Raw genomic sequence first — 15,770 nt, 5'->3', positions numbered from 1 at the left:
GCCCAAACTGGGATTGATGGGGGGGGGGGGGGGGGGGGGGGTTCGCAAATGGGCGAGTGCTCACTATTAAATAGTAGCAGTTCGTGGGAGGGTGCTGCAACCGTATTTTTTACACTTTGGATGAGGTGGGGGGTATCACCATAAAATGTTTAGAAACAACTGTCCAAAACTCAGCCGGTATGGACCACCTAATGGTTAGGGGGTTGCGGATTAGCTCCGCGTGTGACCGATGCAGAGCCATGAAGGGTGAAAAGGGGTCTGCAAAGGGGCGCTGCTCCACTGGATCGTCACTGGCAGAGCATGAACTGCGACTAACACCTCCCACACCTCCAGTCATATATAACTCATGTCACATGTAAACAAACATCGACAGACGCTCAATGATAACGAAAACGGCCGACGACATGCTTCGTACTCAGCAGGGGTCGCTTGACTAAATGCAAACGGCAACTGACAGTCCTTCCACTCGCCCAGGTGTACACGGTCACGCATGTAAAGAAAGACTTCCGCTGGGCAATTTCGCACTTGTCAAGGCAGGCCTTGCACCAAATGTAAACAGTGACCACCACTGTCAGACCTTTCACCACTTCAGCCAAACACGGGACCGGATGTAAACAAAGACTGCCGCTCACAGACCTCGCAGCAAACCTCGTGTTAAACACTAAACGTCACTTCTTTACCCGTCCCGACACAACACTCCACCTCATTAATGGCAACAACGGGTTGCACTGTGTATTATTTGCAAATGATGTACGCCGTATGTTTACCTCAGACGGATATGGCATCACGGTTCGAACCCGTGCCCTAGAGTCCAAAAACGGATATCTTCCGCGAAAGCTTAACTCGATGAGCTATCTAAACGTTTGCTAAAAAAACTACATGACCCGGTATTCGGTAAAATCGTTTCTCAAATGGTGCAATTTCCGCTGTGGTTTTTTTCCTCAAAAAAGCACGTAAATAAGTAGCTTGTTGCAAGAGCATAGGCACTTTTTAAGCATTTACACCCAATGGGCGGTGGAAACACGCCACGTTTAGATCACCAATGGGTGGCACTACTGCGCGCTTCAGCATGATACAGTATACACATACTAAGCATATAATTGTGCTCGTCCTAGAGCGCCCACTAAGACCTGGCCTCGAGGGGCCTTTGCATTACTTCCTGTTAAAGATGACCGGCAGGGAGGCCTGAAGCACCCCCCGTGGAAGGACCGATTCACGAGTTTCCGCCTCCAATGGCCACCTTCAGAAAAAGTTACAGTGCATGTAAAGAAATGGAGAAAGTCCGCTCTGCCGGAAGCGTATGGGCCGATGAAGCCTGCACCGGACTATATTACTTCAAGATTATCACACATGGGCACACTCAACAATGCGAAAATGAAACCGTGCACCATCTTTCACAGTTGAAAAGTGGTGCGCTCTGTATCGGTAATGCATCTTCGCCCCGTGCCAAGTTCTAAAAAAAACAAGTGGGGGGGGTCTCATTAACATAGCAATTGAATGTTGCGTCACCAGAAATTGGCATATCAAGGTGCCCTCTGAAAAAAAGTGTGGGGACATGGGCCCTTGATGGCGTGGGGCCAGGTGTGCGGCAGGAGTCCCTGTCTAGGCTGTTACGCACTGGGTGGCTTGGCGCTACCAGCGCTCTCTGCGGGGGGCGGGAAGGTTCGAGGTACTCGCCACGCGCGTCCGCTCCTCAGGCAGCGCGCGGAGTGTGCTTTGACAGGCAGCGGCTCCCAGTGGCAGCGCGAGGAGACGATCTCCGGCCAATGGGCGGGAGGGAGGCGGGGACTGCGCCCGGCCCGCCTGCCTGTCCCACCTTGCATGGCTCTGCGAGCACCATCTGCCTCTCAGTGCACGAAGCCAGTGGGCAGCAGCAGCAGAGACCCGCCCCCCCCCCCAACCTTATGTGAGGAGATGCACGAGCGAGGGACCCACAGGAAAGGTGCAACTGCTGTAAGGGGGCCCTAGACCCCGACTGCGGGAACAACCCCCCCCCCACGCAACAAAAGTGGTCATTCCGAGCGGCAACAACTCGCATGAAGGACACTCCACCTGGGGGAAGTCGCCGCTGCGCAGACCGCCCCCCCCCCCCCCCCCCGCCAGGAGCCAACGGGCCCAGAGCAGGTGACCCCTGCCCGAAGGGAGCCCCCGGGGCGGGCATGAGCTGGCAGCTCGCGGCCAGCGAGAGACGCCCTCGGCCCGCACACTCAAGTAAGTAGGAGTGGGAACGGGGAGGGGATGCACATGTCTTGGTGACCTGGGAAGTGGTTTTGATGCCGTGGCGTTAGGGGGCTGGGTGCACCTGCGCGCGTGGCTACTACCCTCGGAGGTGGCAGTCGCGGGCACGGGCCCGCCGAGGCCTCAACCCCCGCGCTCCATGTTTCTTTCATCTGGGGCCCCGATGTGTTCATTAATGCTGACCCCGCCGCTGACCCCGTGTTCTTCCAGAGCGGTGTCACGACCCCTCTTTTGTCTCGCTTATTGGGCACCATTGATCACCAACATTGCAGCGCATCCGCTGACGGCGGGCCATGGAGGCAGCCGACCCGGATAAAGCGCCCCCTCACCTTCCCGATAACCCACATATACATATAGGGTGCACTCAGCTGCCACAGTGGTCGCTCTCTATGCGTTCAACGACTACGTGTACCAGAATACACCTCGAACTGCACCCCTTTAACTATACACCGTCGGTCGCCCACAACATGGGCATTTCCCCTCTTGCACCGGCTTTGCCCGGGTGGTGTGCAGCCAGCAGGTGCCACCGTCTCATGATCGCATGCGCCTCACCTGGGCTCGCGCTGCGGGGAGCCGGCGCAGCCCCTTGATTTTGTTGCATGCGCCTCTATTTGTATTTCGTGGCAAGCCGGCATTTTAGAGACCCGGGGCAAGGCTAATTATCACTCCAGGCGTAAGGTGACACTGAGATCTGCTGTGGGTCAACGGGATCATCGCCCCAAGGCGGGAGGCGGTAAGGCTGGCGCTTCTAAGCACTATAGTAATGTCATGTTACGGCCAAATGTAATTGCACGTGAGTGACCAGGGTGGAGAATCTAGCAGCCAGGGCTCCACGTGGGCCAGTGACTGAGGCGGGACACCCATGGAGGACTGCGCTCAAGTGTCCACGCTTGACCGGTGCCCACGTCCGCTCCAGGTTGCTCGCCCCCGGTTTCATCCGCCCTTCACATTCTCCCGGTGTACGGTTCTTGCGCTGTGGCCGCATCTCCCCGTCGCTTTCTTGGCCAAGCGAAGCCTTCCTTCCGTGGGGAGCCGTTGCGCGATCCCGCCGCGAGTTTTAGGAACGCAGGGCTTGCGTGTCTGGTTGAACTCGGCCAGGTAGGGGCGAGCAGTTCACTCGGAGCGCGACGGTTACCGGAAAAGTAAACGTGGGAGCTGGCGGCAGAGCTTGTCGGTATTTATTTGAAAGCACTTTTGACAATTTGGAGGAGTAACGGCTTCCAATGGCACATCTGGCTTAGGCTTTCCAGAAAGGAGCATTAAAAGGGGGCACACGAGGACAAGTGGGGAGCTCGTTTGAGGGTGTGAACAAAGTGTGACATAAGCACACGTCTACCAGATAATCTTCGAACAAACCAGTGCAGTCTGGGAGTTGGAGTGTTCTGTGAGTGACCCGCGGGTCTGGGTGAAGTCCCTGGTGCTACAGCTTTGTAAGAGGGACGCCCCTTCCCGTCCATGGGCTGACGCTGGCTCTGTGCCCCTTTTCCTGCTCTCGGTGCGTTTACATGTTGGCCTCTTGTCAGCGCCAGTGCCCCGCGGGAGGCCCCGCTCGGGGCGGTCAGTGGGCCCCGATGGGGGATAGCGGCCTCATTAGGACCCATTCAGCTGCAAAGCGCCCCGCGTTTTCCGGAGATTCGCGCTGTTGTCTCTTTCTATCGCCCCTTTGTCAGTCAGTCGTGGACTGGCCCAGAGGGCTTGATGGCTGTTTTATTTTTGTGTGTGTGGTCGATCACCTAATGACTCGGCGTCAATGCCCCAGTGACCTCCACTCTGCGTGAGGGTGTTCACAGGGACACCCCTGGCCAGAGCCCAGGTAAACCGAGTTGGGAGCCCGGCGCCGGCCAGCTACAGAGTGCACATGCCAGGGGTGCCAGGCCGCCGGGCATCGCCCACCGGACATGCCTTGTTGTCATCGGGTGACCATGGCGAACTGACGCCCTGGTAGCGTAAAGGGCGCAAGGGTCCAGGATAAAACTTCCTACATGTATGTATTAGGCTCTTGTTTGTCTAACGGGGTTATACATATTATATTGTGTAAGCAGAAACTAGATTAGGCTTTAAATCGAACGGTAAAGTGTGTGTTTTTTGTAGGATGGTACGTGTTTCACGAAAATAGTAGCACGAATGTGTTGTCTATTTTCTGGAAATACGTTCAGTTGGAATTACTCCGGCACTTTGCTCCCCTTGTAGCCAATGTGGATGATAACATTTAAAACAAAATGCCAGTGGGTGGCTGATATTATGTCCTCTTCCTTTTGATAATTTCCGCGGAGGTAAAGCGCAACAGAATGTAGACAAGCAATAAACACGAGACCTTAAGCGCTCGAGACCCTCGACCCGAGGAGGGCTGCCCGCCCAGGAGCTGCCGGGACGCCCTGGTGCCCAGAGCACCCCCCAGCCTGCCGCTGGTGCCTCCGGAAGAGAGTCATAGGAAGGCCATTTCCATCAGATAATGGCACTTGGTGCCAGCTTTGGGAAAGAAATACACGGGACACGTGTGTACTGTTTAGTTATGTTTCAAATCAGTGATGACGTGAATTTCTGGACAACAGGCCCACTTTTAATATTTACGGATTACGTTTCGGATTTTTTTCGTTGTATAAAACACACCCGCTGCTTATCGCTTAACCACTACAATATTTTCGCGCCCCATATAGTACTGAAAACACAACATCGGGGTTCGCAGTGTGCCTAAAGCGGGCTTCTCCCCTTTTGTGTCAGGTGGTGCCTGTTTGTTTGCCTCCTCATTGTAGCCGAATTGTGGTCCAGTTGGCGCCCTGCTTCTATTTTCTTTACGTTTTTTGTAGTGTTTGTTTCTTCTTTAAATCCCTGCGGCTGTAAAGAAACACGGACTTTTCATTTGAAACAGAAGAGTAAGGAGGGCGAGGATTCTCGGGACTATAGACTACCAAGCAGACAGCTAATAATTTAATATGAGAAGCCGCCCAAAACTGCTTTTTAAAATTATTTTTGTGCCGTTCGCATGGGAGATCGCGGATTACAATGCTGGCAGTCTTCACTGAAAGTGGAAAATGCATACAATAAAATCAGCACACCTATAGAACGATAACCTTGATAAAGCACAGCAGGTGCGCAACATGCGTCGCACGCATTAATTTGTCAATGCAATTGGACTGGAAACACGCAACAATGGTCTTTACACGGTTAAAATTATTATTTGAAGTGCGGTGGACATAGATTCCACGGAAACAGTGTGCACTTCGATAGTGGCAGCTGGGTTGGTGTCTAAATTGTTTGCGTTTGGACATGTGCAGGGGTGCCTTTTTGTTTGGGTATTTGAAAGTACCGCACCCCAATTTTGTACCCGAGAAAGGTCTGGTATTCATGTGTCCAAACAGTGAACTCTGGGAGCTTTCTGCAAGCAACATACGGTTCCGATGACGCTGCCGAGTTACCCCCTCTCGCTCCTATAAAAAACATGGGGTGTTAGGCGGTCTTATGTCTTTAAAGATTCTAAGAATTGATATAGGTGTTCATGTAGGATGTTCATTGACGTATAAGGCTAACCAGAAATGCAAAATACATTTTTTTTTTTCAATGTGCTGCATTCCTCACTTTAAAAAAAATGTATGCAGATCCAGGATTACATAATAGGGTTTCAGCTTTGAAACGCGACTGCGAACTGTGGGTTTAAAAATGTCGTTTGGCCAGGTTACGGGCTTGCAGCCCTAACATGGCGATCATGTCCCCCTAGCTTTTCCCGGCCAACGTGACGTCATTGAGCGCCCCCGCCCCCATAGTGCGCGTGCATGAGCCTCGCCAATGTGGCTCCACGAGTTCCATTCACACTGCGCGTGCACGCGCCCTGCTCAAGTGGTCCAGTTCTGCCCGGCCAATGTGGCTTCAACGAGGCCCCGTAGCGGCCACCATAACTGGCCATGTGAGTCACCTCTGCACGGGCGCAGTCTGAGCCTTGTAATGGATGAGTTACTCTGTGCACCACAGGTGTACATACTCCATACACACTCCATGCTTTAGCCTGTGAAGTTACCTTCATGAGACTGTACCATATTGAGGGCCGGTTTGACGCTTTTGCATTGTCCGGGTTGGTTATCTGTGAACACTTTACTTAGTTTACTGCCTGGGTATTTCTAAAAGCGCAGACCCATTCATTATGCATGTTTGTGCTTGTTTTGTGCAGGAATTAATGCCTAAATTAAACTGTTTTCAGTTACTTTGTGGAGTGTTTCTGGTCAGGCCGTGTACATGGACAGTGCAGCGATGTAAAAACCTCTAGGGGCGCAGTTGGGCAATTATTGTAAATGTGCACTTGCTTCTTAACAGGGCCGTGTCTTTGGTGAGTAGGGTTTGTGCTGCGCCCAAACTGGTTTGAGGGTATACACCAAATTGTTTGTGTACAATTGTTCGAATTAACAATGGGCCGATTTTAAAGGGTCACAATAGACCTTAACACTATATATAAATATATATATGGTTTTGGTGGGGGGGTCCCCACCCCCATATATATTACAATTGACCTTCACAATTCGGTCAATTGTAATATTCGTATACAACAGTTTTGAGATCCCTTCTTCAGTTTGCCTTTCGTGTTTCAGATTTCAGGGGGCTTTTGGGTGGCTAGATTTCAGGCTTGGGGAGCCCTGTGGTTATCGTCCATCTTGAGCAGTTAGTGGCTGCATCGCTGGGTGGTGACTGCCCCTGGCTATAGACTTATGTTGTGTAGGCGGTGGTGTTGAAATGGGCTGCTAAATTTCAGGTGAAGTAACGGGTAAGCTCATGCCAATGTCCTTGCTCATGTGACTAGAATGTGGTTGCCGCCAGTTTCCTGCAGTGTGGCGAGCTGAGGCAATACACACAGCTGTGGGAGGGGCACTGAGCATCCGTTGGTATCATGGCATGCCCTCAACTGCTCTTGACGAAGGCATTACTATTCGGTGTTGGACTTCTTGGAAAGTGGCTAGCCATCTTTTGGTGTACCTGGAGTTGTGTATGGGGGTGGGGGGTGTCGGATGATCCACATAGAGGTAAGTTGGTGATGCTTCTGGGATCGATCCTTGGGGTTCCCTGTAGGGCATGCAAACCCAGCCTGATTTCAAGTCCCCGTTTCTAACCATCTAGTCCCTCGTTGGGGATGAAGGGTAAGCTAGGTCAATACACCCGCTTCGGGATCCATTGCAAGGCCTTACCATAGCTCCAGCCGCTCAGTGCTGAGGCCCAAGTTGTCTCTGGAGAAGTCTCAGCAGAAAGTTCCCCTGTAGCTATTTTTGATTGACCCGAGCGGACACCCAATTATTGCGCCAGAATCAGTTTGTTGCTATGCATCATCTGCATTAATTGGACACCTGTGCTTTTCAACTTCCTATTTGACCAAAACTAGGGGGCCTTGGAAAAACATTGTCTTAATCTTATCTACCAAAGGTGGAAGAGCTTCCTAATCTGAAGAACCCCAGTATTTAATGCTATATGAAAACGTTGCTATCTCTGTTTACGAAATGCACCCATGTGTTTTCTCCCCAGGTCCCCATCTGGAGTTGGGTGTGCTGGAGTGCTTTTTGCCGGCGCTGGTGGTACCTGCTTGGCCCTCGGTTTGCAGATGGCTGTGTCACTGGCATCTGACCTCGCATCTAAAGAGAAGGGCTTTACCGTGGATACACTAAGGACAAGTCCTCCAAGAATATCCACCTGTTTTCCACCCATGTTCTCTCACGGGCAGTATCTGGAGGCCTTTGGGGGCTCACTGGACATGTTTAACCCACTGAAGTCTCTGGGAAGGCTGGTCACGAGGTCACCACCCAGAGGTGCCTTCAACATCGGCAGCATACACCCCTTCATGAGCCAGGCTCCCACCGATCCCCTCTACAACCTCTTCCCTGGAGGAAACTACCACCTCTACAGCAAGGTGCAGCCGCCTGCACCCTTCTCCGGCCACAAGGACCTTTTCCAGCAACCTTTCACTCCGGCCTCGCACCCTGGCAGCCCAGCACTCAGCAAGTCCTTCAGTTCGCCTAGGAAGTGCAAACCAACCCTGACTCCACCGTGCACTGAGGTGTCGGCCACCCGCAGGTACCACTTCACCGAGGAGGACTTGCACACCGTGCTCTATGGATACATGCCTGGCAGCGACAGCAGTCAGCAGCACCTGGCTGCCAACCATTCCATCTCTGGTCTCCGCGTGCCACCGAGCATGCAAGGTAACGCAGAACCTCTGCTCTTGAGTGTACCATCCCTGTTTCAGAGCCCAGGGCTGACCGTTAGCCTGTCATTTGCATGCCCCATGTGTAAAGGTTACATAAACTCGAGTGCATTCTTATTGTGACATTCTCCCTGAGTTTTTCATTCTTATTGTGTGTACCTACAGTGCATAGCACTTTGTACTCGCCACTAGGGTGTATGAATACCCAGTATGTATAGCCGAGTAGTAGATATTGCAATAATAAGTATACTCTTCCAGTGTGTACAAGAAGTATGTACCCCCCCACCCCAGTATAGTATATATTTCCACGTGTGTAATAGCACAGGCCTCTTCTAATCGAGAACTCACCCACTGCAGACTCCTTCTCATCCCACAAATAATTATTTTGACATTTCAAATTTTGTATGAAATCCTGTGCTTTTTCAATGATTAGCAATTACTAACCCCCTTTGCCCCCCCCCTTCCCCCAAAGTAATATCATAGAACTGCGATCTGCTTTCTAACGTTTAACTATGTTCCATAAAATAACTTGGTCATACTATATCCCCTTTTAAACTACTCTGGTGAATTTAAATGCGCTGACTTTTTGTTGATACGTTTGACAAGATAACATTAGGACATTTGCTATTCAATACCTTGATCGTGTGGTAACCCTTCGGAAACAGTGTTCTAATGTGTACAATGTACGGTTACTTTGGTGTGCAGTGCTAGACTGCTGTCTGCCTGAAATCCAGGACTGCAAGCTACTGCGCGTCAAGCAGCCTTCCACGCTACAAGGCTCCACTAATGTGAGATCTCGCCCATAAAAGAATTTTAGCGCTGTTGGGTAGTCCTTTTTTTAATAAATGGGCCCTAGGACGTTTTTTCACACAAGTTCCCAGCCTCATGGGATCTAGCAATAGACAGGTCTACCTAATCAATAAATACATGGCTCCTCTTAGGGTTGACTGTGTTGTTGTTCTTGCAGGATCAGATTGTGGGGCTCAGTTGCTGGACAGAGACTCTCTGCAGTTGCCAGAAGGTATGGATCGGGGGACACCTGGCTGCCTTTCAAGGCTGTCATTCGGAACAAGGTGGGCCCCACCGGTATCCGTGTGCACCGTAAACTCATGTGTTCTATTTCACGTTCTGCAGGTCTGTCGATTCTGCAAACGATGTATGGGGGCGTCCCCCAGTCTGGAGTGTTCAGTACCAGCATCATCCCAAAAGGAGTCAAGTTGGGCCCGTTCCAAGGCAAAGTGGTGAACACCAGTGAGATCAAGACTTATGATGACAACTCGCTGATGTGGGAGGTACGCAAACAAAGGCACTGCTAGAGTTCAACTCTTCATTTCTCACTGGAGACTTGTTAGACAATATAGCATTTGCCTTTTGTTACATTTTGGAAAATCTGTGTAGCGCACTTTTGTACAAAGTATTAGTAAAGTTTGTGTGGGTGCAATGGGGATAAAAGAATGGAGCCAGTATTTGTGCGTTTCTGCTAGCAGTGGGTTGAATGGTCAGTGTATGCGTGCTAGAGGACTTTTTAAAAATTGTATTTATTGAATAATAGGGGTGTAATTTGAAGCACAAATGATGTACAGAGGAGGCATCAATGTGATGGGGCAGTCCCTGGGTAGGGTGCCTTTGCAACAGCTGTGTGACCATAACCAGGGGGTGAGGCAGTAGTGTAATGGCCGGGACAGACATAAATAGCACATTACGATAAGGGTGCAGTACCCCAGCACATGGTGATGGATATAATTACAAATGACCACGTGGGTGGGGCTCAGTTTGTACAAATGACCACGTGGGTGGGGCTCAGTTTGTACAGAGCATGGGTGGGGTGGGAGATGCCATCAAGTGTCGCTTGAGTCTGGTTTTGAACCATTCCAAAGGTGGGCTGGCTTTACTGCCCGTGGGAGGGTATTCCAATGCAGGGGTTAAGTAGGGAGAAGGAGTCACAGTGGGAGAAGGTGCAGAGGAGGGACAGTCTAAAGGGGGAGAATGATGATAAGGTTGGGGGAAGAGAAGCTATTAGATAACATTCAAGTGTGGGGGAAGGCGTGCAAGACTGAATAACTTAGTAGGCGAGAAGTGGGAATTTGCATGGAAAGTCATCCAGGATGGTGATCGTCTGTGGGAGAGGATCGCAATACATTTCAAAGTGTTTGCATAGCAATGTTGAGGGGGAGACGGAGTGGTGATGAGAGTTTTGGCTCAGTGGTGATTGAGATATTGGTGGGTTTTCGTGTTCTTCTGAAGATTTACTCGTGCAGCTGTGGCAGTACCTCTTAGGTCACTGTCTTAGCCCCCAAGATTGACAACATTGATGGAGGGAGTAGGGCTGTCCAATTAGAGGGGTGGATGGGGTGTGTAGTGTTTGGGACAGGGAGACACATGATTTTTGTTTTGTTCAACTGGCAGCATACTGACGTCCAGTGACCTATGGCTGTGAGGCAGCTGGTGAGGCATTGAGAGATGTCGGGATGAAGACGGGAACAGAGAGGAGGCTCTGTGTCATCTGCACAGAGGTGGTAATGAAAGCCAAAGGGTGAGAGGGGATGTCCAAGGAGGGGGGTGAAGATGACCAGGTTGAGAACAAGCCTTGTGGGGACAGAAAGGGTCTGGTGAGAGGACGTGCTAGAGTTCCATGAGATGGAGCGGGAGTGGTCCGAGCAAGAGGCCACCCAGTTGAGTGCACCGTCATTGAAACAAAGATTGAAGAGGGTTTGGATGGGGGGGGGTAACCCACAGTGTGTAAGGCAGCAAAGAGATCAAGTAGGGTTAGAATGGTGGAGAGGTGATAGTGGTGAGCAGTGGTTAGAAAGTTGAAGATGTGGGTGAGCATGGTTTTGGTGGAGTGTTTATTTCATACTTCTGTTTGCAACCACAACCCCCGCAGAGTGGGTGATCCTTGAGGTAGCTGCAGAGGTGATTAGCTGTGGTAGCTGCTTGAGGACTTTAAGTTGGTAGGCTGGAGAGAAAGGGGTTTGTGGAAGGAGTGATTGTTGTGGTCAGCAGAGGGTTTCTTAACTCTGGGAATGACGGTAGCTATTTTATAGCAGGCAGGGAGGATATTGAAGAGGGAGGGGAAGCGACCGGTGCAAGTTCTTTTATTATGGGTCATTAGGAGCACAGAATGGTTTAGCCGAGTGGGGGATGGGTAAGAGGTTAGTATGGGAGAAGTAGGATGGGGGTGGGGGTGATGGGTGGAGAGAAAGAGGCAGAGGGGTGGCTGAGGTGGTGATACATTTTGGTGTATACATTACACCCTATGCAATTTTTCTAATCCTATTCCAGAGGTATCCATTTTGTGCTAATTTAGACGGTGTTGTAGTCCTTATCAATGGCTAGAGTTGTATGGTATTTGAACTGGCTTTATTTCTAGATGTTTGATACAATCAAGTTTATGATTTCTGACTGATGGTACATCTAGACCAGAGTATGTTTTCTCCACTGGTAGCTTTTTATGAGATGAAGTAAGTGGGTATATGGGTAAATGTTCCATAAATCTCCGAGAAACTAAAAATAAACGGATTGTTCATTTATTATACAAAGTCAAGCACGGTTGGTTATCCCGTTTGCTGCTAAGCGCTTCAACGTGGTATGTAAGCGCTGCAGCACAAGCTCCCAGGATTAGTTGAGCCCTTGATTGCAAATTGGGCCTTTTGATTCTACAGTCAGCCACTATTTAATTTCTGACATGGGATGACTAGAGATCCAGGTTTTGCCAGGGCTGTACCAGAATTGGACGCTCTGTCCCCAGTTTTTTTTTTTTTTTTTATTGAAAAAATCCGTACGATTTTGGGGAAAACCGGGTGGGCGACTAGTGGCCGAAATCGACACATCCCGTTCGTTCACACCCCCTATCTTTCAGTTAACAGCCACACGCTTTTAACTGATTGACAGAGTTTCATCGCAGGGACTGAAATAGCAATCGGGGCAGAAGTTCCCTTGTTTTGAACATGGTTACAGTCTCAGCCAAATCCTCCAGTTTATATGCACGGGAATGTCTGGACCTCCGCACACAAAACCTTTGCCAGGAATGATTGGAACCCCGCTCCCTCACACACATACACCCCATTTCCCACTACCGAAGTGTAGTCATGGTAACTGCTGTCCAATTAGTAGTACTTTTATGTCTGTGACCTGTCCTTTTGTTGTTTTTAAAATCTGATTGCCCTATTCTGGCACAAATCTCAAAATGTTTTAGAACCCACAAGGGGCCCACAAAACGTTATGACATACGAATAGCTGAAAGGTGTGAGCGGTGCATAGTTTGTTGTCAGGCCTTTAAGTGGACCAGGACCCATCTCTAACTGTTTTGTGTAGTATGATGTGAGGCTTATTTAGGGTTAGTCTTTGACGCTACCATCTACACAAGCATTTACACCAGTACTTGCTTGTCTGTTGTGGTGTTGCTTTTGCTTGAAATAAGGATGTATGAAATAATGTATCCAAATAACTGGGATCCTGTCCAATAGTTTGACTTTTCATAGTAGTTCCAACCCGGTGTCCATGACTTGATTTGGAAAGAAATTAAACCAGTCTTAAAATATGTGCGCCTGTTTTTCTGCCATTCATGTATATTCTCATTATTTGCGCAGTAACAACATTTGAGTCTCCAGTGTTTGATGTATTTTGGTTTTTTGTAATAGGAAAAGCGGCTAGGCATTTTAATGTAATATCCTGCACTTGGTGATTGGGGGTTTATTGATAACAGGAGGAGTAGCTATACATATCCCTCCTTAGAGGCAGATAATTTATCATCTGGTAAATTCGAATACCTGGTCAAATGTCTACAATTGCCGAACTGCACTAATCCGCGTCTCTTATGTGCCGCTGTTTCTTTGAGCAAGGTGCCTGTTTGCACAGCACAGTGGCGGGCCCGGCTGCGTGCAGCCTCCGCGCGGTGCCTGCCTCGCTGACGGCCTGTCTCCTCTCCGCAGATATTCGAGGACGGCGGCCTCTCGCACTTCGTCGACGGGCGCGGCGCCGCCGGCAACTGGATGGCGCTGGTGAAGTGCGCCCGCTTCCCGGAGGAGCAGAACCTGACGGCGGTGCAGAGCGACGGCCACATCTACTACGAGAGCTGCAAGGAGATCCGGCCGCGGCAGGAGCTGCTCGTCTGGTACGGGGACTGCTACCTGCAGTTCATGGGCATCCCGGTCAGCCTGAAGGGCGCGGCGGCGGAGGAGGGCCGCGCCCAGCGGCAGCGCACGGAAGGTGAGGCTCGCGGGGGCACTGCACATGCTCCCCAGTCCCTGCGCGCGCGCGCAGCCCGGCACCGCCCAGAGCTGCTCTCTCGTGGGCTGGCACCGGGCACGCTGCTAAAGTTGCACTTGTTGTGCGTATGCTATACATGTAGAAAGGCGTGCATCCATCTACCTTTTAAATATCGGTGCAGTATAACAAACGACCAATACAAATCTGCTGTATAAAAACACGAATCGATCATCAGTTGGGACTGCCCTTTCGAGGTGTCCACGGTTAGTAGTAGGTAGCATACTTTGCATTCTGGCACTTGTAGTCTGCATCACTTATGGGCTAAACGGCACATGTAGTCGGTCGTGCTCAGAGTTCTGTTACTACAAATGTCAGGTAAAAAATGTATGGAACAAAACACGACTCTGTTAGCTTCAATGGACATGAATGCATTGTATCGACTGTGTTTAGGTAAATAGTACCCTATTTTAAATTCGATCTGAATCGTTGCATATTTTACTTTAATTCACTTGCATGAAGCGTGTTATAAAAACTTCATGATATGTAAAAAAAATAACATCGTCCAGGCCCAGGGTCGGGTAAGGTTCGATCAAACGTACTGTTCTCAGGGCTCCTTTCATACTAACCCAGAATAGTTTACGTTTTATTGAACTGGGAGTGCTGGAAGCCACAGAGCCGCTCCGCTTTCACCAGGATTCAATTTGTCGTTGTAAAGATGCCCTTAGTGCAGTGCCTAGGACATGAATGCAAAAATACAAGACTGCGAAGTCCACCTCGGTCTTTCCAAAGGAGCTCTGCGGTGAAGACGGCCCCACTCGTCTCCTGCAGACACGCTCGGCCTAATGCCGTTTCAGAGGCCAGGGGCCACGGCGAGCTGTGTTTTCGGGGGCTACCCACAGGGTTCAAAGTCCCACCCTCTATATTTTCCATACCCATACCCCACTTTTCAGCTTTATTCCAAGACAGGCTTTGGGATTATTTTTTTGGTTTGTCTGTGAATGTGTTTGGGGGTAGGACGGGCGCAATCGATTTTGAAGGACCGCTACCGGTTCGTTGTCCCGTGAAATGAAATCTTTAAAATAAAAATCCATGCTTTTTAAAAAGAAAAATTCAACGAATTCTTGCATCTGACAGATGTTGAACCTGCTTTACAAAGCCTTTTACAATGGTGCACCCCCAGGCTCCTCTTTTACTCGCACGTAATTGTGCCGGATTGAACCGCCTGGACGGCACGCACATAGAATTCGTTATTACTGCTACGGCTAAATCATGCTCATGAAAACACTTAGTGGAAGAAAACAGTAATAATATCTGTGTGTTGAAGGGGGTCTCCGCTGTGAACAATCTCCGAGAAATGTCCACGCGACCGAGGCGCGCAATGTCCATGCGGTAGATACTCCCTGTGCTGTGCGCAATCTCTTGCTCGAAAGGGACTGCGAATAATGTTACCGTTGCCTCACACTCATACATACACCCTACCACGTTCGCGGAATAGTAATGCGTTCTGTCTTAACGGAAACAAATAGGGTTTATTTTTCTGCTAAATTTCTTGTCGGAATTGCCCTTTTTGTGTATAATATTGGAGATGTTGGTAAACAGCAAAGTGGGTGAAACGCCAGTGTCGCAGCCCGGTCTCCAGGTGCGTTGCTAGGGGGGGGGGGGGGGTAAGGAGGCCATAGCCTCTGATAGAAGCTCAGGTGCTACAACCAAAATGCTATAGCTAGCCCGAAGTCCCGCCAGTCCCGACATTAGCTTAGCCCCTGATCTTTTCCAGACCTAGCATCGCCCCTGTCGGTCTCCTCGCTGTATCCAGTTCCGAGATTAGAAGGAACCCAGAGATCGTTTCCGGGATTTATTATCAACACGGTAATGAATTGGCGTGTCCTTACCCGGAGATACCATTATATAAACGGGCGTCAACGGGTGTACCTGTGTGCGTGCAAGTCTTAGCTCCTGCACTGAATATTCTATTCTGGGACCGCGAATTACGGTGGCAAGAAAAGGTCGCGCACAGATGGTTTTAAACCTAAAACAAAACCAAGTTCTAATGAATGTTGCAATAGCAGCATCGTAAACATCGAAACATGGCGATACGCCACAATGCCCTCCCACTAAGGAAACGGAAGCCCAAAGGGCCAGGCTTTTTACC

The 15,770-nt window shown here is 50.1% G+C and overlaps 1 protein-coding gene across 1 annotated transcript in view; it reads left to right on the top strand.

Annotated features, from left to right (window-relative positions):
- The first annotated feature begins 2,153 nt into the window (after positions 1-2,153).
- The window catches only part of PRDM14 (PR/SET domain 14), a 31,355-nt gene continuing 17,738 nt past the window's right edge, over positions 2,154-15,770 (top strand). Inside the window, exons 1-5 of the mRNA XM_069621165.1 lie at positions 2,154-2,211; positions 7,738-8,411; positions 9,381-9,434; positions 9,548-9,705; positions 13,345-13,621. Coding sequence (XP_069477266.1) covers positions 7,814-8,411; positions 9,381-9,434; positions 9,548-9,705; positions 13,345-13,621 — 1,087 coding nt within the window. The 5' untranslated portion in view covers positions 2,154-2,211; positions 7,738-7,813. The remainder of the gene's footprint in view (positions 2,212-7,737; positions 8,412-9,380; positions 9,435-9,547; positions 9,706-13,344; positions 13,622-15,770) is intronic.

This window comes from Ambystoma mexicanum, chromosome 5q, assembly GCF_040938575.1.
Source record: "Ambystoma mexicanum isolate Mex_15411 chromosome 5q, UKY_AmexF1_1, whole genome shotgun sequence".
Taxonomy (NCBI): domain Eukaryota; kingdom Metazoa; phylum Chordata; class Amphibia; order Caudata; family Ambystomatidae; genus Ambystoma; species Ambystoma mexicanum.
Note: the sequence above shows the minus strand (reverse complement) of the source record. Positions and strands in the feature narration are given on the sequence as shown.